The 25,024-nt window shown below is 48.2% G+C and overlaps 1 protein-coding gene across 2 annotated transcripts in view; it reads right to left on the reverse strand.

Annotated features, from left to right (window-relative positions):
- Nucleotides 1–25,024, reverse strand: part of DOCK11 (dedicator of cytokinesis 11) — a 1,108,606-nt gene that overhangs the window by 158,363 nt on the left and 925,219 nt on the right. For both annotated transcript variants that reach the window (XM_069212535.1, XM_069212533.1), the window contains one exon: nucleotides 19,407–19,617. In XM_069212535.1, coding sequence (XP_069068636.1) covers nucleotides 19,407–19,617 — 211 coding nt within the window. The remainder of the gene's footprint in view (nucleotides 1–19,406; nucleotides 19,618–25,024) is intronic.

The raw sequence follows: 25,024 nt of genomic DNA on the forward strand, positions 1-25,024 counted from the left end.
ACAGGGGGTTTGAAATGGTGCTGAAGATGTCTTAGTTGTGGGGTGAGAGCAAAAAGGGTTTTTGTTATCCCCACGATCAAAATATGTTGTGGGATTGGGGCCCGACTCACATAATCCAATATTGCACCCATATTTTGGGGATTTCCATCAGAAGCTTTGACATTGCTGCTTTTCAGTTTCTATACATTTCCCCTACTTATTGCTGTTTTTTAATCTACGTTAGCCTTTTATCCAGTTTATTTCGGTTTAAATTGTTCTCTGTAATGTTCCCTTTGCCGACTGCCATCTCTAGTTTGATAATGCATTTATTTATATTGTAGTATCAAAGAAACCCATAAGGAGGTTGTTAATAATCCAAACCCATGTATCGTGTATAAATGCATAATTGCTGTTCTTTGCCTGTGGCCTCTGTCTCTAACAAACGCTCTCCTTCTTACCAAGATGGAAATGGTCATGGCAGAAAAAGCTTTCTCAGGTTTACATACATTTCTGTAAAAATGTAATACATTTCCGTGCAATAAAATGCGCACACACAACATGCAAGTATGGAGTCATAAATCTCTTAAAACCTAAAAAAACACACCATTTCCTAGTACTGAAGGATACAGAAAGCTACCCCTAGAATATCTCTGGATTTCATCAGTGTGTTCGTGACAGCATCTGATGATGGTCACAAATGGTGGCAAGTAGTCATGGAACATGAGTAAAAAGTCTTCCTTGGGATTTATTAAGAGAGGTCTAGCTTCAACTGCTGAGTGTGGATTGACACTAGTACAGAAGGAATGTAGAAGAAAAGTTCAAATAAGTGGTCAATTTCGTGCTTCTCAAATAACAGCAGAGAAGCATGATTCCTGTTAAACATCAATCAAAATCAGCATTCTTATGCTGATGAGAACAGGGCCAGATTTCACTGGTGGCGCAAGATGCGACAATGATTGTTGGTGCCACTCAATGACCACCTGTGCCACGGATACCTTCACTAATACCTTTTAACAGTGCCCCTAAAAGTCTCCATAACCACTCTCTCTCAGATACATTTAATTAGTTTTATAGTGCCACTCATAATAGTGTAGCATGTCAGAGCACTTTACATCACAAACACATTATGCAGAGGCATGTATGTAAATCAGTGAATAGGAAATGTTACATAAGACAGAGGACTACAAGGTGTAGGAGTCACGTCATCCATACTGGTGGGCAGTATAGTTTGAGTGCTTGATCTGGAGAAGCACAAACTCAGAATTTCAAAAGCCCCACCACAGTTGGGAGTTGTCTTTACTAATAAAGAGTTGATTTCTACCCAATGAATCATTTTGGCAACATTAGGATAATGAAACACAAGGGAAAAAATAATAACGCTATATACCTTGCAGTTTCCACGAAGCTCTTTGGTGACAGATTCTAGCTCACAGTTCCATGTTAGGATTTTAACTCATCAATCAATCAATCAATCAATCAATCAAAGAGACTTATAGAGCGCGCTACTCACCCGTGAGGGTCTCAAGGCACTGGAGGGGGGAAGAGGGGAGGAGGGGAGGGTAGATCACTGTTCGAAAAGCCAGATTTAAGGTTTTTCCTGAAGAGTAGGAGGTCCTGGGTCTTGCAGAGGTGGGTGGGGAGGGAGTTCCGGGCTTTGGGGGCCAGATAGGAGAAGGATGTGCCTCCAGTGGTGGTGTGTTTGATGCGAGGGACTGTGGCGAGGGAGAGATCGGCGGAGCGGAGGTGGCGTGTGGGAGTGTGGAAGGTCACTCTTTCGTTGAGGTAGGTTGGGCCGGTGTTGTGGAGGGATTTGTGTGCGTGGATGAGGATCTTAAAGGTGATCCTTGTGTCTATGGGGAGCCAGTGGAGGGATTTGAGGTGTGGTGAGATGTGTTCATGTCGGGCAGGTCGAGGATGAGTCGTGCTGCTGAGTTCTGGATTCGTTGTAGTTTGTGTTTGAGTTTAAGTGTGGTGCCGGTGTAGAGGGCATTGCCATAGTCAAGCCTGCTGCTGATGAGTGCCTGGGTGACTGTCTTTCTGGTCTCTGTGGGGATCCATTTGAATGTCTTCTTCAGTGTGCGAAGTGTGTTAAAACATGAGGAGGTGAGGGCGTTGATTTGTTGGGTCATAGAGAGGGAGGGGTCCAAGATGACGCTGCGGTTGCGTGCGTGGCTTGCGGGGGCGGGGCCTAACGTGGCGGGCCACCAGGAGGGGTCCCAAGTGTTTTTGTGTGGACCAAAAATGATTATTTCGGTTTTGTTGGAGTTGAGTTTAAGGTGGTTGGCTGTCATCCAGGCAGCGGTGTCAAGGAGTGCAGCGTGTAGGTTGGTTTTGGCGGTGGTGGGGTTGCGGGTGAGGGAAAAAATGAGTTGTGTGTCATCAGCGTATGAGAGGATGGTGATGCCGTGGGGTTTGAGGATGTTGGCTAGTGGGGCCATGTAGATGTTAAAGAGTGTGGGGCTGAGGGAGGAGCCTTGTGGGACTCCGCAGGTGATTTTGGTGGCAGAGGATTGGAAGGGTGGGAGATGGACTTTTTGGGTTCTGTCGGTAAGGAAGGAGGTGAGCCAGTCCAGGGCTAAGTTGCGGATCCCAGCGTCGTGGAGTCGTGTACGGAGTGTGCAGTGGCAGGCAGTGTCAAAGGCTGCGGAGAGGTCCAGGAGTATGAGTACTACAGTTTCACCCATGTCAACTCTGGATCTGATTTTGTCGGTACAAGCAATGAGAGCAGTTTCAGTGCTGTGATTCTTGCGGAACCCAGATTGGGAGGGGTCAAGTGTGTGGTTTGTTTCGAGGAAGTGGGATAGGCAGGAGTTGACTAGTTTTTCCGTGACCTTGGCTGGGAAAGGGAGGAGGGAGATGGGGCGGTAGTTGGAGAGGTCGTCAGGGTCGGCTTTGGTTTTTTTTAAGAGCACAGTGACTTCTGCATGTTTCCAGAGGTCAGGGAAGGTGGCAGCTGCGAATGAGCTGTTGATTATGGCTCGGTGTTTAGGGGCGATGGTGGGGCTGGCCTTGCTGTATATTCGGTGGGGGCATGGGTCGGAGGGGGAGCCAGAGTGAATGGAGTTCATTGTCTTTTCAGTTTCTTCGTCAGTGGTGGTGGCCCAGGTGGTGAGTAGGTTGGGGGGTGTGTGTGGTGGGTTTGTGTTGGGTGGGTGGGGGTTGTGTGTGGAGGGTGTGTGTGGTATGAAGCTGTTGTGTATGTCCTGGATTTTGCGGTGGAAATGATTTGAGAGGGAGTTGCAGAGGGTTTGTGTGTGGGTGGGGTCTTGGTTGCTGGCTTTGGGTTTGGAGAGCTCTTTGATGATGGTAAAGAGTTCTTTGCTGCTTTGGGAGTTGTTGTCAATACGTTCCTTGTAGTGTGCTCTTTTGGTGGTGCGTATGAGTTGGTGGTGGATGCGTGTGGTGGTTTTGAGGGCGGAGAAGTTTGTGGCGGAGGGTTCTTGTCTCCAAGTTTTCTCTGCTTTGCGGCATTTGCGTTTGGACTCGTGGAGTTCAGTGGTGAACCTTGGGGCGTTCTTGATATTGCGGGTGGTGATGTTTTTTTTGAGGGGCGCAAGAGTGTTGGCACAGGTGGTGATCCATTTATTGAGGTTGTGGGTGGCGATGATGGGGTCGGTGGTGTTGGGTGGGGGGGTTTGTGTCAGTTGGGAGTTCAGGTGCTCCATGGGGATCTTGTCCCACATGCGGTAGGGGGTGGTGTGTTGGTGGGGGTGTGTGGGTGGTTTGTTGTAGGAGAAGTGGACGCAATGGTGGTCTGTCCATTGGAGTTTGGTGGTGTGGGTGTAGGTGACGTGTTGGCTTGATGTGAAAATTGCGTAGAGTGTGTGTCCAGCCGAGTGGGTGGGGGCTGTAACCAGTTGTTTGAGTCCCAGGTTGGTGAGGTTGTCCAGGAGGGAGGAGGAGTTGTGGTCTCGGGGGTTTTCCAGGTGGAAGTTGAAGTCGCTGAGGAGTATGTAGTCTGTGGAGGTGAGAGCGTGCTTGCTGATGGTGTCGCAGAAGGGGGGCATGGTCCAGGGGGTCTGTATATGAGTGTGCCTCTGAGGGTGGTGGTGTTGTTGATGTGGATGAGGAAGTGCATGTGTTCTGCGTTGTTGAGCGTGTCAAGGGTGTTGTTGGTGACTTTGATGGTGTCTCTGTGAAGGATGGCGATGCCGCATCCAGGTTTGTTAGGGCGGTCTTTGCGTTGGAGTTTGTAGCCCTCTGGGGTGGCTGTAGCTATGTCTGGCTCGGATGTGAGGTTTGTCCATGTTTCTGTGAGGAAGACGATGTCAGGTGAGTGTGATGTGATGAGGTCCCAGAGTTCTATGGCATGTTAGTGTAGGGACCGGGTGTTTAGTAGCAGACAGCTGAGATGGTTGGTGTGGTTGTTGTGATGTGAGATAGCGTTTGCGGGGGTGCTTGTGGTGTTGCTGTGGGTAGAGGTGGCATTGGTGTGGGGCTTGTGCGGGTTGTGGGTCTTGTTGGTGGGTGCGGATGTTGTTGTGTGGGGCTGTTGTGTTTGGTGTTGGTATGGGGTGTGTGGGAGGTGAAGCAGGAGAATAGGCAGGTGCGGCAGGAGAAGGGGCCTTGTGTGTATGTGGGGCTGGTTAGTATGCAGTTGGGGCGAGCTCCGGGGTTGAGGGAGAGGAGGGAGTGGGGGTGGTAGTGTAGTCTGAGGCGGGTTTGGCTGGTTGGGCCAGGGGGACTGGCGCTGGGTGCGGTCCGAGTGCGGACGAACGCAGACAGGCTTGCATCTGGCGCCCCTCTGGCGCGCCAGCAGAGCGGCCGCACAGCGACCGCCATTAAGAGGGCGAGGTGGGAGGGAGGGTCAGCTGGGAGGCGGGAGTTGGGCGGGAGAGCGAATGGGGGACGGATGGGGGCCGGAGCTGCAGGGACGCAGCGGTGGGGAATAGGCAGGAGCCAGGGGAGCGCACAAGGGTCAAGATGGCCCAGAAAAGAAGGAATGGTGAGGGAAAAAACAGTGAAAAAAGCAGTGAAAAAGGCACAAAAAAACAAAACACAATGCACAGGCTAGTAAAGAGAAGCAGAAAACAGAGGGGAAGTGGATGAGGTCAGGAACAGTGGAAAACAGTGGAAACAGGCAATACAAAGCACAGACTAGCAGCGGAGGATAGAAGGAAAGGAGAAGAGGTCAGAAAAGCGGTGGAAGCAGTGGAAACAGGCAATACAAAGCACAGACTAACAGCGGAGGACCGAAGGAAGGAGAAGAGGTCAGAAAAGGGTGGAAACAGGCAATGCAAAGCACAGACTATCAGCGGAGGACAGAAGGAAGGAGAAGAGGTCAGAAAAGCGGTGGAAACAGGCAATACAAAGCACAGACTATCAGCGGAGGACAGAAGGAAGGAGAAGAGGTCAGAAAAGCAGTGGAAACAGGCAATACAAAGCACAGACGAGCAGTGGAGGATAGAAGGAAAGGAGAAGAGGTCGGAAAACGGTGGAAGCAGTGGAAACAGTGGAAAACAGGAGACACAGTGCACAGATTAGTAAAACTTACCAGCGTACACTGGACACCAGGGATGAGGAGGAGGGCCTCGAACACGCGATCGGTCGCGTGGGCGGGGGTCGGGGAGGAGCAGCACAGCAAGGTGGTGCTGTCGGCGCAGGGGAGCGAGCTCCGGCCAAAAGAGGTCAGGGGTCTCTCCCCTCATAAACTACAATTAACTAAAGGATATCTCCAACAAAAGCAGTAAGCCACTGACCTATTTACATTGTATGTACTTTGTGATCTGCATAGTATACGTTCTTTTCAGCAGGCACATTAACCTTCTGTGCTACCTTATGATGAGTTAAAACTTCCACTGGACAAAACTCGATTTCTCTCCAGAAGGACCATCAATCACGGGAATTATTTTGACATTTTAATTCTTGAAAATTGCTGGAGGCAAGGAATGTGGCAGCAGGCACAGTGCCCCCACCCGAAGTCAACACCTGGTGCAGTGGCACCGGTCGCACCGCCCTAGAGCCGGCCAGTGATGAGACCCATAGTGATACCTTTGTCTCTGGGCCGCATTCCAACAATGACAGCTATTTACCAGAACGCAGGACGGCCCTCATTAAAAAGTCACTTACCTGCCACCTGGTGCGGAGAGTTTATAGTAACCTTCACATGCCGAAGATTCGTCAGATTCTAAATAAATGAACATAAGAGAGTGTATAGTTCCATTCATGATGTTTCACCCAAGGCCTTAACTCAGATTGGCCAGAGAGAACCAGTCAGGCGCTATAAAGTTTATGGACAGACACACATTTCAGGAATGCCATTCTCCAGCAAGAAATGAAACCAACAAAACGCACTTGGGCAGTGTTCGAATGTTGTCTTATCCTGCACATATCATTTATATGCCGTTATTTCTTTTGTACGTTTTAATCACTGCTTCAAAAGGAAGTATTGAAGTACAGGTACTCACTATTTAGAGTACCTACTTGCTCCTGAGAAGTGCCGGTGCTCCCCCGTTAAATGTATTGTTGAAGCGCTGAGAAGTGCAGGTACTCTCTATTTCAAATTGAAGAAGTGTCAGTAACGAACAGTATTACCCGCACATTTAAAGCACTGGTTTTTAAAAGAGTTGGTCATTTTGCTCTTGTCTGCAGGGGCGTATCTCCAATCAAAGTAATAGAAGCAGAGGCCGTGGGGGCAAGGAGTGTGGTGGCCCAGTCAGTGACATAGCAAGGGAGCCAGGGCCCCAATTCAAGCAAGGAAGCTGTGCCACTTACCACTCCGGGTGGTAGCAAAGCAAAACCGCATAACATCGGATCGATGGCCCTCCTACACTACTTGTCCTGGTGGCAGTACACTGCTGCATTAATAATAGCCTCTCTCCTGGGCCCACTGCACCCGAATTAACCCCTTCTGTGCTGAGGACGTAGTGGTTATGTCCTTCGGCACAGTGCTGCTGTGCTGAGGACGTAACCACTACGTCCTCGGCACACAGCCCAGAGGGAACGCTCTCGCTCCCTCTGTGTGCTTCCCCACACCCCCCCAAAGTCAGGGATGGAAGGGGAAGCCCTTCCCCTCCCACCCCCGACCCCCCCAACCTCCCCTGTGACGTCAGCGCGCGCGCGCTGATTAGTCACAGGGTCTCCCCCATCGTGCTGGAAGCAGAGCTTCCAGCGCGATTGAAAGAGAAATGCTTTTGCATTTCTCTTTCAATCCCATGGGGGAGGCCCCGAGAGGCTTCAAAGGGAAGGAAATGTATTTCCTTCCTTTTGAAGTCTCTCACAGGGTTTCAAAAGCCGGATTGCTTGCAATCCGGCTTTTGAAACCCCACTAGACACCAGGGATTTTTTTTTTTTTTATGAAATTGTCAAAAGGGAGCGACCCCTTGGGCAAGGGTCGCTCCCAGGGGGGGCCTTTTTTTTAAGAAGGCCTTTTCTGCCCCCCCTGGGGGCAGATTGGCCTATTATTAGGCCGATCTGCCCCCAGAGGGGGCAGAAACCGCTAGGCACCAGGGAGCTTTTTTTTTTTTTCTTTTTTTTGTGTGATGTTTTCTTTTTTTTTAGGTGGGGAGCGACCCCTTAGGCAAGGGTCGCTCCCCTAGGGGGCAATATATATTTAGGCCATTTCTGCCCCCCTTGGGGGCAGATTGGCCTATTTTGATGAGGCCAATCTGCCCCCAAGGGGGGCAGAAACCATTAGACACCAGGGAGTTTTTTTTTTTCGCGAATTTTACGCAACAGGAGCGACCCCTTGGGCAAGGGTCGCTCCCAGGGGGGGCATTTTTTGGGTAAGGCCTTTTCTGCCCCCCCCTGTGGGCAGATCGGCCTATTATTAGGCCGATCTGCCCCCAGGGGGGGCAGAAACCTCTAGGCACCAGGGATCATTTCTTTTTTTTTTCTTTTTCTTTTTTTTTTAGGTGGGGAGCGACCCCTTAGGCAAGGGTCGCTCCCCTAGGGGGCAAATTATATTTAGGCCATTTCTGCCCCCCTTGGGGGCAGATTGGCCTATTTTGATGAGGCCAATCTGCCCCCAAGGGGGGCAGAAAGCATTAGACGCCAGGGAGTTGTTTTTTTGCGTGAATTTCACGCAAGGGGAGCGACCCCTTAGGCAAGGGTCGCTCCCTGGGGGGGGGGGGGATTATTTTAGGCCATTTCTGCCCCCCTGGGGGTAGATCAGCCTATTTTGATTCAGCTGATCTGCCCCCAAAGGGGGCAGAAACCACTAGGCACCAGGGATTTTTTTTGTTTTTTTGTTTTACAAAAACCCTTGTCCCCTTGGACAAGGGTCGCTCCCCTGGAGGGGCAAAATGTATTTAGGCCATTTCTGCCCGCTTTGGGGGCAGATCGGCCGATTTTAGGTCAATCTGCCCCCAAGGGGGGCAGAAACCACTAGGCACCAGGGATCTTTTTTTTGCGCCGTCACGCAAGGGGAGCGACCTTGTAGGCAAGGGTCGCTCCCTGGGGGGGCAAAATTATTTTAGGCCATCTCTGCCCCCCCTGGGGGCAGATCGGCCTATTGATATTAGGCCGATCTACCCCCAGGGGGGGCAGAAACCTCTAGGCGCCAGGGCAAATTTTTTTTTTGTGTTTTTGTTTGTTTGTTTTTTTTTAGAGATGGGAAGCGACCCATCAGGCAAGGGTCGCTCCCCTGGGGGGCAAATTGTATTTAGACCATTTCTGCCCCCCTTGGGGGCAGATTGGTCGATTTTAGGTCAATCTGCCCCAAGGGGGCAGAAACCACTAGGCACCAGGGATTTGTTTTTTGGTGCCAATGTCACGCAGGGGGAGCGACCCCGTAGGCAAGGGTCGCTCCGGGGGGGGGGTGGGGTTCGGGGGGCAAATTTATTTTAGGGCATTTCCCCCCCCCCCCCGGGGCCGGCTGAGCTAGAGGCCAAAATCCACAGGTAGGCACTTTGCAAAAAACACCTCTGTTTTCTGTGAAAAAATATCTTGTGTCCACGTTGTGTTTTGGGCCATTTCCTTTCGTGGGGGCTAGGCCTACCCACACAAGTGAGGTACCATTTTTATGGAGAGACTTAGGGGAACGCTGGGTGGAAGGAAATTTGTGGCTCCTCTCAGATTCCAGAACTTTCTGTCACCGAAATGAGAGGAAAAAGTGTTTTTTGGCCAAATTTTGATGTTTGCAAAGGATTCTGGGTAACAGAACCTGGTCAGAGTCCCGCAAATCACCCCATCTTGGATTCCCCTAGGTCTCTAGTTTTCAAAAATGCGCTGGTTTGCTAGGTTTCCCCAGGTGCCGGCTGAGCTAGAGGCCAAAATCCACAGGTAGGCACTGTTTTCTATGAAAAAATGTGATGTGTCCACGTTGTGTTTTGGGCCATTTCCTGTCGCGAGCGCTAGGCCTACCCACACAAGTGAGGTATCATTTTTATCGGGAGACGTGGGGGAACGCTGGGTGGAAGGAAATTTGTGGCTCCTCTCAGATTCCAGAACTTTCTGCCACAGAAATGTGAGGAACATGTGTTTTTTTAGCCAAATTTTGAGGTTTCAAAGGATTCTGGGTAACAGAACCTGGTCCGAGCCACACAAGTCACCCCATCTTGGATTCCCCTAGGTCTCTAGTTTTCAGAAATGCACAGGTTTGGTAGGTTTCCCTAGGTGGCGGCTGAGCTACAGGCCAAAATCTACAGGTAGGCACTTTGCAAAAAACACCTCTGTTTTCCTTCAAAAATTTGGATGTGTCCATGTTGCGCTTTGGGGCGTTTCCTGTCGCGGGCGCTAGGCCTACCCACACAAGTGAGGTATAATTTTTATCGGGAGACATTGGGGAACGCTGGGTGGAAGGAAATTTGTGGCTTTGCTCAGATTCCAGAACTTTCTGCCACAGAAATGTGAGGAACATGTGTTTATTTTGCCAAATTTTGAGGTTTGCAAAGGATTCTGGGTAACTGAACCTGGTCCCAGCCACACAAGTCACCCCATCTTGGATTCCCCTAGGTCTCTAGTTTTCAGAAATGCACAGGTTTGGTAGGTTTCCCTAGGTGGCGGCTGAGCTACAGGCCAAAATCTACAGGTAGGCACTTTGCAAAAAACACCTCTGTTTTCCTTCAAAAATTTGGCTGTGTTCACGTTGCGCTTTGGTGCATTTCCTGTCGCGGGCGCTAGGCCTACCCACACAAGTGAGGTATCATTTTTATCGGGAGACGTAGGGGAACGCTGGGTGGAAGGAAATTTGTGGCTCCTCTCAGATTCTAGAACTTTCTGCCACAGAAATGTGAGGAACATGTGTTTTTTTAGCCAAATTTTGAGGTTTGCGAAGGATTCTGGGTAACAGAACCTGGTCCGAGCCACACAAGTCACCCCATCTTGGATTCCCCTAGGTCTCTAGTTTTCAGAAATGCACAGGTTTGGTAGGTTTCCCTAGGTGGCGGCTGAGCTACAGGCCAAAATCTACAGGTAGGCACTTTGCAAAAAACACCTCTGTTTTCCTTCAAACATTTGGCTGTGTCCACGTTGCGCTTTGGGGCGTTTCCTGTCGCGGGCGCTAGGCCTACCCACACAAGTGAGGTATCATTTTTTTTGGGAGACGTGGGGGAACGCTGGGGGGAAGGAAATTTGTGGCTCCTCTCAGATTCCAGAACTTTCTGCCACAGAAATGTGAGGAACATGTGTTTTTTTAGCCAAATTTTGAGGTTTGCAAAGGATTCTGGGTAACAGAACCTGGTCCCAGCCACACAAGTCACCCCATCTTGGATTCCCCTAGGTCTCTAGTTTTCAGAAATGCACAGGTTTTGTAGGTTTCCCTAGGTGGCGGCTGAGCTACAGGCCAAAATCTACAGGTAGGCACTTTGCTAAAACAGGTCTGTTTTCTGTGATGTGTCCACGTTGTGTTTTGGGGCATATCCTGTCGCGGGCGCTAGGCCTACCCACACAAGTGAGGTATCATTTTTATCGGGAGACTTGGGGGAACATAGAATAGCAAAACAACTGTTATTGCCCCTTGTCTTTCTCTACATTTTTCCCTTCCAAATGTAAGACAGTGTGTAAAAAAGACGTCTATTTGAGAAATGCCCTGTAATTCACATGCTAGTATGGGCACCCCGGAATTCAGAGATGTGCAAATAACCACTGCTTCTCAACACCTTATCTTGTGCCCATTTTGGAAATACAAAGGTTTTCTTGATAGCTATTTTTTTACTCTTTATATTTCAGCAAATGAATTGCTGTATACCCGGCATGGAATGAAAACCCACTGCAGGGTGGAGGTCATTTATTGGCTCTGGGTACCTAGAGTTCTTGATGAACCTACAAGCCCTATATATCCCCGCAACCAGAAGAGTCCAGCAGACGTAACGGTATATTGCTTTCGAAAATCTGACATTGCAGGAAAAAGTTACAGAGTAAAACTTAGAGAAAAATTGATGTTTTTTTCACCTCAATTTCAATATTTTTCTTTTTCAGTTGTTATTTTCTGTAGGAAACCCTTGTAGGATCTACACAAATTACCCCTTGCTGAATTCAGAATTTTGTCTACTTTTCAGAAATGTTGCGGTGTTTGGGATCCAGCGTTGGTTTCATGCCCATTTCTGTCACTGACTGGAAGGAGGCTGAAAGCACAAAAAATCGTAAAAATGGGGTATGTCCCAGTAAAATGCCAAAATTGTGTTGAAAAATTGTGTTTTCTGATTCAAGTCTGCCTGTTCCTGAAAGCTGGGAAGCTGGTGATTTTATCACCGCAAACCCTTTGTTGATGCCCTTTTCAGGGAAAAAACCACAAGCCTTCTTCTGCAGCCCATTTTTCCAATTTTTTTTAAAAAAACGAAATTTTCACTGTTTTTTGGCTAATTTCTTGGCCTCCTTCTGGGGAACCCACAAAGTCTGGGTACCTCTATAATCCCTAGGATGTTGGAAAAAAAGGACGCAAATTTGGCGTGGGTAGCTTACGTGAACAAAAAGTTATGAGGGCCTAAGCGCGAACTGCTCCAAATAGCCAAAAAAAGGCTCGGCACAGGAGGGGGGAAAGGCCTGGCAGCGAAGGGGTTAAAGTTGACCTTTCTACAAAGCCGATTGGGAAGGGTGCCCATTTTCCTTGCTCGTATTAGGACCTTTGACACTCTTTTTTACATCACTGCTTCAATGAGATAGTCAACAGAACACCTTTTGGTATTGCAAATTTAGTGTTTCCTTCAGAAAATAACTATAGTCAACAGCATTTCCAAATCACGTTTGGCGGCACAGTTGTCAGATTAGATACCCCTAAATCGAGACCTCCCCAGAAGCCCTTTGGAAATCTACATGTTTGTGCTATCGGGCTACTGAATGCTTGCTGCGGACGGCAAGATCTTGGGTCTGGCCCACCAGAATTTGCCATCAGAATAGCCACAAAGAAGAGGACTGTGTGTATGTATGTCTGTGCATCTCTTATTAATCCTTAAATGTTATAGCATTACACACACTCATTGCTTTAGAGTTGAAATTGTACACAAATTTGGTTGCATTCTGATTTGGACTTGAATCCAGGCTCTCCATTAGCATGCTCATTCCCTCTGGGCACACTCCGGAAGCTTTATTCTTTCTGTTTTTCTCTCATGGCCTGCTCAAATTCAAGCGCAGACAAACACTTTTTTGGTAATATATTTTACATGCCTGGAAAGCCTTTAAAAGTGTGCACTCTTTTGAACGTTAGCTATCTGAATCAGCATTGATAGACGGTGTCCTTCGGGTAAGGCTGTCTGCAGGCACGACAACAGTTTTTGCTGGGCCCTGGTCAGCAAACTCATGGCATCTGGTGCCATCTAATGGTATTAGCCATGTTAGATACATTGCCATTAAAAACAGAACAGGCTTCCTGTACAACCAATAAATCAATGTTGCAGCAGGAGTGTCTGGCCCTGCAAAAGCACACAGCTTGGCGAATAACTCTCCACACTGCATTTTCTGAAGATTCGATGAAGTACTCAACTACCCACACCACCCACCATGCAGGTACCCCAGTTGAATCCTCATCCAAACCATCCCATGCAGGTACACTCCAGTGCTCTCTCCATCATCACAGACACAGTATTCCAAGATGAGCAATGGGAATATGCCAACCTACATCTGCCATGCTGCAGCCCTGCTGAAGCCAGCCTTCCATCTCATTTTCAACCAGCTGCCTAGTGAAGCAACCACACATAGATGGTGCATTGGCTTGGAGGAAGGCAACTTTCAGGAGGTGGGCTTGTTAACCTCGTGCAATGTGGCATCTCCAACATGAGGGGCTCACACGCTACATCACCACCTACATGTCTTCCTTGTAGAGATATGAATAAACAATCAGTTGTGTTGCTATTTTTGCTACTGTGCGCATAGATATTGATGCATATCTATGGCAATAGTTTTTTTTGTCTGATGGTCATGCATAATGTTTGTGGGCATTGCTACATCGACTGAAATATGTTGGTGCCTGGACTTATGAGTGACCTTGCCTAGCCTGATGACACTGCTCTCTACAATCGGCAGTGCAGCAGGTGTGGTGTATTGTGGAGAGGATAGACTCCCTCACAGGGGTGTGCTAGACGTGTGATTCAGGTCTGCCACCAGGTACAAGACTTGGCACAACTATCCTTGCAAACCTATCCTCAGTTGCCACTTTTTTAAAATCTCCCCAAGGGTGTACACCACGAACCTAAATGTAGTCACTCCACTAGTGACATCCTACTGCATGGTCTGCTTGCGGTCTGCTTATCAAAGTGGCCAAGCACAAAGTTGACCACAGCGTGTTCCTCCTCCAAAGAGGAAAAACAGACATGAGGCAAAGATATTTCTCTCATTACAACAGCCTCGGGCAGGTGCAGGATTTTGGCATAAATGTGTGTCTACAAGTCTTTGTATATAGAGATGTGAGTCAAAATCCTTGAGTGCGTTCACAGAAATGTAAGGCAGCGCATTGCACTGGCTTATGTTACTTTTTGTAATAAACCAACGCAATGCAACATCACGCCATTTGCTTTGGCTTGTAAATCACAAACAGGATTTTCAATTGGATTTGAATTAAAAATGAACGCAAAACCCTTGTAAATATGGGCTGAAATCTGCCGTTTGAGGGTACCCTAATTTTCAGACGGTCCACAAGCTCAGTCAAAATGCAAAACTCCACGGGGCTATTTGGCGCAGAGATAAACTGGTAGAGTTGGCACATCCACAAAGTTGGCCTTGTACTTTCTTTCCTACAGGAGGACAATGGGTAACTGATATTCTGCACATGTATGTTAGCTTCTTCTTAGGACACCAGTGTCCGTTCCCCGAGGTTTTTAAAGGATAGAGTGCTTGACATTATTTTGTGAACGCAGACTTAGCAATAAACCTCTGGGTGAGTAAATGCTCATTAACATGAGGAAGTATTCATTTTCATTGGCGCAGGAGATATCGGCTTTCATTGATTCTCAGACTGCCTTCACTTTTGTTTGGTTTCAAATTATGGGAAGTTCCCTTCAGCACCACTTTGTAACTACTTTACTTAAATATCAACTACCTAAATGAAATGGCCCATCCTGCTCCAACTTGTATATGAAGTATTAATGGACGGATAACGAGTTTCGTGCCAACTTCACCAGTAAGGATCTGTTGGAAAATGGGTTATTGGTAAGGGCAGGTAGGTACCTACACTTAGCAACAAGCCACTAACCTCCACTAAGGTCCAGTTAGGTCTCAGTAAATTAACCCCAGCTCAACCCTTGGTAGCTTGGCAACGAGCGTCAAGGCTTAACTTAGGAGACAGAGTGTAAAGCATTCAAATATCACAAAACAGTAATTAATACAACACAGGAAACTGTTTAAAAATCCAGAACCAATTTATAAAAATAGATGATATTTTTATCTTTAAAATGACACCAAAACGAATAAAATCAGATAAGGGGAACCGGAGGTATGAATTTTGAAAGATTTTTCTTTTTTTTTAGCGCCTAGAAACAAAAAAGCGCCAATCGGGTCATCTGGTTGCACCTCGACCGGGGCAAAGTCAAAGTTTCAGGCCGACCGCGATGGAACCCTACTCGACTACAGGCCGCGGGAGGCCTCGGTTAAAATGTTACCTTCACACTTAGGGGGTTATTACAACTTTGGAGGAGGTGTTAATCTGTCCCAAAAGTGACTGTAAAGTGACGGATATACCACCAGCCGTATTACGAGTTCCATAGGATATAATGGACTCGTAATACGGCTGGTGGTATATCCGTCACTTTACCGTCACTTTTGGGACGGATTAACAGTTCGTCCAAAGTTGTAATAACCCCCTTAGGGGGTCATTCTGACCCCGGCGGTAATTACCGCCATGGCGGAGGTTGGCGGTAGCAGCGCCAACAGGCCGGCGGTGCTCCGCCGGGCATTCTGACCGCGGCGGTACAGCCGCGGGCAGAAGCGGAAAGCCGGCGGTGTACCGCCGACTTTCCGCTGCCCGTCAGAATCCTCCATGGCAGCGGAGCGCGCTCCGCCGCCATGGGGATTCTGACACCCCCTACCGCCATCCTGTTCATGGCGGTTCTCCCGCCAGGAACAGGATGGCGGTAGGGGGTGCCGCGGGGCCCCTGGGGGCCCCTGCCGTGCCCATGCCATTGGCCCCGTAAGAGGGCCCCACAAAGTATTTCAGTGTCTGCCTAGCAGACACTGAAATACGCGACGGGTGCAACTGCACCCGTCGCACCTTCCCACTCCGCCAGCTCAATTCTGAGCCGGCATCCTAGTGGGAAGGTTGATTTGCCCTGGGCTGGCGGGCGGTCTTTTGGCGGCCGCCCGCCAGCCCAGGGCAAATCTCAGAATCACCGCCGCGGTCTTTTGACCGCGGTGCGGTGTTCTGACGGCGGTACCTTGGCGGACGGCCTCTGCCGTCCGCCAAGGTCAGAATGACCGCCTTAGTCTTTTTTTCGAAGATTTTCTTCAGCGGGACGAACCTGCCAGTCCAATCCGACCTCCTGGAGCCCTTCTCCGGATACGCGATTCTGGAATCCTCGGTGGAGATTTTTACCTTCGGACTTAGTCGTTTTTTCGAGGTGAAAATCCGTCGACCGGGGTAAACCTGGATCTTGATCCGACGTCCATGGAGCCCTTCTCGGATACGCTGGCTGGGAGGTCCTGGTCAACTTTTTACCTTCGGACTTAGGCCCTCATTCCAAGTTTGGCGGGCGGCGACCGCTCCGCGGTCAGAAGACCGCGGAGGCCATTCCGACTTTCCCGCTGGGTCGGCGGGTGCCCGCCAAGAGAGCGCCCGCCGGCCCAGCGAGAAAGGCCCTGCAACACAGAAGCCGGCTCCGAATGGAGCCGGCGGTGTTGCAGGGGTGCGACAGGTGCAGTTGCACCCGTTGCGATTTTCACTGTCTGCTATGCAGACAGTGAAAATCATGCTGGGGCCCTGTTAGGGGCCCCTGCACTGCCCATGCCAGTGGCATGGGCAGGGCAGGGGCCCCCAGGGGCCCCACGACAACCGTTCCCGCCATCCTGTTCCTGGCGGTCAAAACCGCCAGAAACAGGCTGGCGGGAAGGGGGTCGGAATCTCCATGGTGGCGCTGCTTGCAGCGCCGCCATGGAGGTTCAGCCCAGCCAGGGGAAATCCGGCGGGAAACCGCCGGATCCCCTTTTCTGACCGCGGCTTTACCGCCGCGGTCAGAATGGGCAGGAAAGCACCGCCAGCCTGTTGGCGGTGCTTTCCGTCGTTCACGGCCCTGGCGGGTTTTACCGCCAGGGACGGAATGACCCCCTTAGTCTCTTTTTCTGAGATTTTTCTTTACCGGGACGAACCAGCAAATCAGGCCGGGTCGCGGTTGAGGCATGCCGGCTAGAGTTGCCGCGGCGGGTCGGTCCCTCTATGGAGCTTTTTTTGCAAAAGTTGTCCAAACTTCTCCAAACTCCTGGGGCTTCTCCCAGATGTCCTTTTAAGGTTCTTTTGGGGTCCACAGCTCACCCCAAGGGGCCAGAAGTTCTGAGATGGTCCTTGGCGGGTGAGGACTACAACTCCCAGAATGCACCTGGCGCAAACTCCTTTTTGGCCACTGGACAGTGGTCAGCTGGTCGCTTTCTTCAGGAGTTGGTGCAGGGGACTCTGGTTAGCAATTTTCCACCTGTAGCAAACAGGGAGTCCCTCCTTGAACCAGTTGAAGCCAGGCAAAGTCCTTTTTGTGGTGAAGCCCAAGTGTGCAGCTGATGCAGTCCTTCTGATTGCAGGTTCCAGGTGCAGGCCAGGGGTCCAGCAGGGCAGTCCTTCTTCTTCTGTTGTTCTTCCTTGTTGGATGTGGTAGGGAACTGAGGTGTGGGTGCAGGTCTGCCAGTTTTATCCTTGCTCCTGGGTGAAAAGCAGGGGGGTCCTAGTTCTCCAATCAGGCGCAGGGTCCTTCCCCCTGTGATGACCACTTCCTGGGAAGTGTGGTAAAAATCAATCCCAGGAGGCAACATTCTCTAAAAATCCATCATGGCTGAATCTGATTTTTGGAGGTTACATCTGGCTGAGCCCACCCACTGGTGTGGCTAAAAATCATAAACACACCCCTCTCCTGCCCTCTCCTAATCTAATCAACGGGGCACCTAGTTGTCTGGGGTTGCAGGATGTGGGGTGTTGCTGGTTGCTCCAAATGTCCTTCTCTGCCTTTGAAGACCAGTTTGGCAGCCCTCCCCCTTCCTGTCTCACCATCTGCTGAGGGGAGATTCCCTCTCACAGGCACATTCCTTTGTGTGAAGCCAGGCCACTTCACACCTCATCAAGGCAGCTTGGCCAAGCTACTAGAGCTGGGGAATGAGAGCACAGCAGCAAAAACAATGCAGGGCTGAAATGGGCAACTTTTCAGGTAAAGTTTAAAACTCTTTACCTGAACAAGTTACATTAAATCCCACAACTAGAAGTTGTGGGATTTATTACAACAATTAATTTGATACCAAATTCTTGGTATGCATCATTTAAGGAGACTTTAAAAATTAAAATAAAGTCTCCCCATTCTGAAGGCCATTTACTACAATGAGGGAAAAACGAATTTGGCTGTTTTTACCTCACCAGGGCTTATAAAACTATTTTTATAAAGTCCCTGCTTATAGTTACATGGCATCCAGCCCTAGGGGCACATAGGGCACATATTAGGGGTGACATATGTAAAGATAAGGCAGTTTGAGACTTTGGAACTACTTTTAATTCCAAAGTCGAATTTGCATTTAACTTTAATTTAAAAGCAGCCAGCAAGGCAGGCCTGGCTTTAAAATGACACTGGGCACCTCAGCAGTGCACCTATGGGTGCACTACCTATGCTGTGGTCCCTAAACCTACATGCCCTACCATATACTAGGGACTTATAAGTAGGTTAACTTAGCCAATTATAATTAGCCTAATTTGCATATCCATTTTACACAGAGCACAGGCCCTGAAACTGGTTAGCAGTACCCCGGGCACCATCAGAGTCAGGAAAACACCAGCAAAAGGTGGAAAATGGGGGCAAAAAGTTAGGGGGCCTCTGCAATCAGCCGTTTTCTCACAGGATCGTACTATTTCCACAGGACCAATACATCAGTTTGTACCCTAATTTCACAATCTCCCCTTCACAAGTTGAGACACAAGGAAATACAGGGCAAAGATTGTGATGTTTCATAGGCCCCCTTTATTATGCTATAGTCCTGTAAGCAAGATGTCGACATATACCTGTGATTCATCGTCCCTGCCTGTTCAAAATCATAAGGCTATTGTGATATAGTGTAATATACAATAACCCTAAAACTATGTTAAACCTCTGGGCCTGATTTTACAGCATTTACCTATTCTAGTGAATAAGTGCAAAGCTTCTTTCACAGTAGCATCACGCCACAACTCTAAAGGCATGTGATCTTTCTTTAAGGGCACCATTGGTTAGTCACATTCTCAAACTACCAAATATGGTCCTCAGTTAGTCATTACAACCATTAATATAAACTGAAATAATAGGGATGCTAAGACCTAGCCGTGTTACACAAGCATTTACAACAAGGGGGAAGAAAACTATTGAAGCTTTCTGAAACTCTTGGCATGCGAGTCCCCCTCTAGCACTTGCACGTCATATGCCCTTAAAATTGTATGCAATTCCTTATGGCATATGTTGTTCAAAGATGTGGTCTGTCAGGAGTTCTGGTACTCTCTCTCTTTTGGTACACCCCAAAATACATGTGCCTAATACAGCCAATGACCGACACTTCTGTCTTAATTTCATTGCATGCCAGTAATTTTCCACATTTGTTTTCACCATTGATGATATAACGCATACAACATTTGGCTTCTTCTGCTACTGTTAAAATATCCTGTTATTTAATGGAAGATTACTAAAAGTCTATCTATATTTGGAAAACCTCAAAAGACATGTAAGGTCCGCCGACAACACCACAAAGAAACCATAGGAGGATGACCATGGAGAATTTTAACTTGTCAATGAACGAGAGAACTAGGAATGCAAGGTATGGTTGCTTTTGGTCAACAGCAATTGGCAATCCAAGGCAGACAATACATTCTTCGATCACCGATACAGCTATATCACAAGAATAGCATTTCTTACTTGTTAGAATAGTTTTCTTTTTGCATTGTTCTTCCACACATCCCTGTTTCTTTCCAGATAAGGTGTATGGAGTTTCAAATATAAATCTGTTGATGTTGTGATTTTTTTCGAAGTCTGTTTTCCTTTCAGAGAGCTCTTTGTCTTCAAGATATGGCTTCACATATGTCACTTGAATATGTGCATGTTTAGGATCAAGATCTTTCGCACTGACCTGAAGAGCAAAACAATGTTTGATTATTTTCACCGGAGGAAAGAGGAAGAACATTGAAGCAATATTCGGAAGTGCCTGCTACTTAACCTGGTTAAACTAAAGCAAAGTAAAGCCCTCCCTCCACTGATCTATACATTTAATGAACCTGAAAATAGCTGCACTTTAAACACTAAACAGCTATTAATCTGCAAATAGAAAATATCTTTCATAGTTGATATACAGTTTTGGTAGCTCAAGCTTCCTCGAATATGTTGTGCTAATGCACCTTGCTTTACAGGGTGATTTTAGACATTTTACATGCAAATGCAACACATGTTCAATAGAGAGGTCCAATCCGGGGCCAGCATGCTGTTTTTGGGCCGGTTAATACCACCATGATCTGTACTCACCCACCCTCCATGGATAACATTTGACGTCTCACATGCCCAGTGGTTAGTTTTGCATTGGTTCCTTGTAGCTGCATACGTGGAAGGCCGGTCACCTTCTGACCGCATGTGGTCTCATTTCTCTACCCATGCAGATACTTTGAATGAATGCCTGCTGTTAAACAAAGGTGGAAATGGAAAGCTATAGAGCGATGCTCTGCCATGCATGAGCATAGCTATACCGTGGTATGCCAGGCAGGCAGGGCGCAGATGGGGCCCCAGTGCAGCTTACACCTTTCCTGTGCTTCACCTGCCACTGGTCAGACCAGAAATAGCCATAATGAGTGCACATGTGTGCACATCCCTTTGTTAATGACAGATGCACACAAAGTGGATTCGACCCACACTGCTATTGAGTACCATAAGTTTTCAATTTAATCGTTCCAATTATCGATGTAGGGTTACAATTGCTACACCAGTGTGACTATCTATGTCACATTCTTACAATGTGTCTTGTAAAGATGAATACCTCTGTCTTTCTAAACACGTGAAGCCATTATTTGGTCCTTTGTATAAATCGACGATTCTTTTCATAGAAGTGCCTGGTGCGCTGTGTGCTTAAGGGTAAGGAAATTGATAAACCAGTTTACAGGGGCTCATACGAGCCACCTAACCTATACACTCCATCCAAATGAACTTCCACCGACCTCACTAATGAACCCACTCGCTGGGACTCCAATGAGGAAAAATTAAGGACATTCAAACTCAACCAAGTTTCTGCTTTTATATATGTAATTTCTCTATTTTATTTAATTGCTGTCAAGAAGAAAAATGCAAGATTACTTAAGGACCAAGATTACTATATCGTTTTCTCCCAATTCCTAGACCTCATTAACGACTTTTGACCGCTTAAAAAGTTAGATTTGTCAGCAACTGTGGGATTTGGAGCTGTCATTTCTTTTTCCTGTATTTGTTGCATATTATTGTTGCTATTCAACTATTCAAGGTCCAAGTTAGAAATTTAGCATCAGATACAATGGAAGATATTGTTGACATATGTTAAACCTGGCAGCCTTAGGGCGGTCTTCTCCCCAACATTTTGCCTACCTCCTATACTTTTCTGACCTTATTTGTTTGGGTATTAAGGCTCTGTGCACTTTCCCACTGCTAACCAGGGCTGAAGTGCTTGTGCTCTCTTACCTGGTAATACTGGTGTATCCCCAATTGGCATATTTAATTTACTTATAAGTTCCTAGTGAAGTGGTACCATGGGTACCCACGGCCTGTCTGGAGAGTAAATGATACTAGTGGGCCTGCAGCACTGATTGTGCCACCCACTTAAGTAGCCTCTTAACCATGTATAAGGCTTGCCATTGCAGAGCCTATGTATGCAGTTTTCATTTCCATGTCGAGGTGGTAAAATAACCCTTTTGCCAGGCTCAACCCTTCCCTTTTCACATATATGTCAGTGCTGAGGTAGTTGGCTGGCCTCCTGCTCTGAAGCCTCTGGGACATAAAAGACTTCCAACCACCCTGCTTTTGCACCTGGACTCTGCCATCTGTGAGTCTACCCTGACAAGTGGTGCCACCCCAGTCATGGACCCTTGGAAATCGGCCTTACATGTTTGCGCATAGAGCTGACACATTTTCTCTGCTAAGCGACGCATCACCAAGCAGAACCAATGCATCACCTCTGCTGAGCAGCACACCTTCAAGCCGAACCGACACTTCGCCACTGCAATGGATTAGACCTGTCACAAAGATTTGCATCACTGCTGCATTCTGCATCTTGGGACCTATGCATCGACTTTGTAACGCCTCTGTGCAACGCTTTTCCTATCACAGCTCCTGGCATCCCTCGCTGGCAGCAGCACTGTCGATGATGCAACAGGACCTTACAGCATCTCAGAACTGACCCATTGCCTCAGCTGCGTTAAGCATCAACACGGATCTATACAATGCACCACCACCAGGATTTAAGGTACTTGGTTCAGCGGGCCTATCTGGGTCTCGCGCTCCATCAGGGTCGGACCTTACTTGTAACTTTGTCCTGGTCCAGCGCGACCTGATATACCCAATAGTGCTTTGTGGTTTTTGGTGCTATTTGTACTTAAAACTTTGAAATTCAATACCTCCGGTGCTACTTATGGAGTTTTGCCGTTTTGGTCTTGTTTTATTTATGAAAATAACGGCCAGATTTACAAGGCCCTAGTGCTTCCTTGCGCCACACTAGCAGCATTTTTTAATGCCAATGTGGCTTAAAGAAACAATTTTCACCGTGCCATATGTACAAAGTGGTGCAATGCATGCATTGCGCTACTTTGCGACCCCTTGCGCCATATTATGTCTGTGTCAGGCATAATGTATGCAAGGGAAGACGTTCCAGTATTAGGAGGCCCAAGAAAATGGTGCAGGGAAATCTACGAGATTTCACTGCGCCATTTTTGGCATCATTTTTAACGCCTGCTCAGAGCAGGCTTTAAAATGACGCACCCATATCAACCTATGGGCCTCCTTGCACTTTGCTCCACTAGCCTCAACATTTCTGAAGCTAGTGGAGCAAAGCGCCACAATAACATCGAAATTTATGACACTATTGGCCTAATGTGCTCCATGGTATGCTGTAATATAAATATGACACACACATGGTGTTGTTAGGTGGGGCAGAAGCGACGCAAGAAAACTGGCGCATCAGTACTGATGTGCTAGTTCTTTGTAAATCTGGCCCTCAGGTTTTATTTTCTAACCTGTTGTGGAATCTGTTTTCACTGTTTTACTGCTTGAAGTATTGCACAAATACTTTACACATTGCCTTTAAGTTAAGCCTGACTGCACTATGTCAAGCTACCAGAGGGTGAGAACAGGTTAATTTAGGGTTAGCTTGTACCTTACCCTGACTAGGACTGTGGTTACTGCTTGACCAAGGCTCACACCTCAATCTACCAGGAACCCAGATTCTAACATTGGTCTAACATTGGTGATCAGCGGTGAGAATGGGACTTGTGTTTGTGCAGTGCCATGCAGTGATTCCAATTCCAATTCTACTTTTAAATTCTCCCTGATTGGCATTTTTGATTTTTCCTCAAAAGTATGCCTCTGGCAGCTGGATCTATATCCTCACCTGCAAAAATGGAATTTGAGCTGGCCAACATGGAGGTCAACACGGTGGCCCAGCTCAAGGATTTCTGCAAAGACTCTGGACTTCCTGCCAAGAGCAGCACCAGGAAGGTGGAGTTGCAGAAGGTGCTGACAGCCTGAGCAGAAGCCCACTCTGCATTGAGTGTAACCACAGGGGAGGATAATGAGATGGACGGGACTGAGGAGGACCCCTTAAAGGAACCACCTGCAGTGAAAGGGGAGGAGTTGTTTCCTGAACTGGAGCTTACTGCCAGGGCAGGAAGCAGTGTCTCTTCCTGTGGCCTCTCCCCAGAGGAACTGGTAGAGAGGAGGGAGGAGAGAGCTGCAGATAGGTAAATTGGGAATAGAGGAGAAAAGGAAGAAAGGGCTGTGAAGGAGAACACAATGTTATTAGCTTATGAGAGGAGTTTCAACGAGCTGGACAACAGGGCCAGAGAGGCAGACTCCAGCAGTGATGGTAGCAGCAAGACTAGGCAGGAGAGAAGCCCAGAGAAAAGTAAAGAGAATGGCTCGTGCAGGGAGCTAGTAAAACCAATTCCCAGCACAGTTTGTCACCTTTGGGGCCAGGAGTCCTGAAGAAAGTAAAACAAGACTAAAATCAAGTAAAACAGCCCAGCGGGCCTGAGATATTGGCACCAGAAGGATCTTTACCTTCAACTCCTCCCCGCCACCAGAGCAAGTTTGGAGAGTGTGGAGCACCCCTGCTGGAGGATTTTATTTATCTCCCAGGGTTTGCATGGACCCGGAGGTCGCGGCAAGGAAAACATTTTGGCTCAAAAGAAATCAAACCCAGGAGAGGGCATGCTCCAGCGGCCCAGCCCCCAGGCTTGTTTCTTACTTGGTAGCCCAGGACCCCAACTCTGGGCCCCGATTGCTGTAAACTCGCTTTTCCCCCCATGCTCTCTGGAGGCGAGGTCGGGCCCAGGACACCATCCCTAGGCCCTGAAAAGCTATGGATGTGCTTCCCCCGCATGTTCTAGGCAGGGGCCCAGGACCCTATCCCTGGGCCTCAGTGGTCAGAGAAGGAGAGGAGTGCTGTGGCACTCCCCCCAGGCCACTGAAAGGAAAGAGTGAGTTCCGGCTCCTGCAGTCGATCATCAGCGGGGCACAAACCATGCAGGAGCTGGTCTGGGAGCTGCCAGGGGTGGGCTCCCTGGGCTATCCCCTAACCAAATGAGAATGCTGGGGGGCCCAAGAAGGGCAGGGCACCCTCCCACAGAAAAAAAGACGCTGTGTGGCATGATGCCGTGTTGCAAAGATGAAAATAAAAGAACAAACAGAAAAGATGATGCAACTCTACCGGGTGCAGCAGGAGAGTCACTACTTAAATAAGCAAGGAAGCTCTGAGGAGCGCTCCATAGTGCCCAGTAAGGCTTGTGCATATATTCCTCAAAGAAACCAGTTGTTTCTGGCTTGTGGTGGCCCCAGGAGAACGGGGTCACCACCAAATAAATGCTTAAGTGCAGTGGGGGCTGCAAGAACAGCTCAGCCTCCCCTCAAAGGGATTACCAGGGTCCCCACCTTAAGCTGGATGGGACTCTGAAAAGATAACCCATCAAGAGTTTTCAGGTACTTTTAAGCACTCCTCAGGCTGGACCATGGGCTCTGCAGCTGTGTGTGCTGTGCCTTCTAGGGGCGAAGTCTATAGCTGCAGTATCTGCGGCCTGAAGATAGTCAACATAAGTTCTTATCATGCATAAACACACTCTAGGGGTGAAAGGTTGTAATTACACACGGAATGTGTTGTCCTGTAGGGGCTATGTTTAAATGGCAGTATATGCTGCAAACACCCTCTAACAGCGAAGAGATGGCATTGCTCCTGTTGTCATTATAAGTGCAATGCCTTTTAGGGGTCATGCTTAATGTGCGTTATTCACACTAAAAGTTATGCTGAGTACACAAAT

The sequence above is a fragment of the Pleurodeles waltl genome, chromosome 2_1 (assembly GCF_031143425.1).
Source record: "Pleurodeles waltl isolate 20211129_DDA chromosome 2_1, aPleWal1.hap1.20221129, whole genome shotgun sequence".
NCBI lineage: Eukaryota > Metazoa > Chordata > Amphibia > Caudata > Salamandridae > Pleurodeles > Pleurodeles waltl.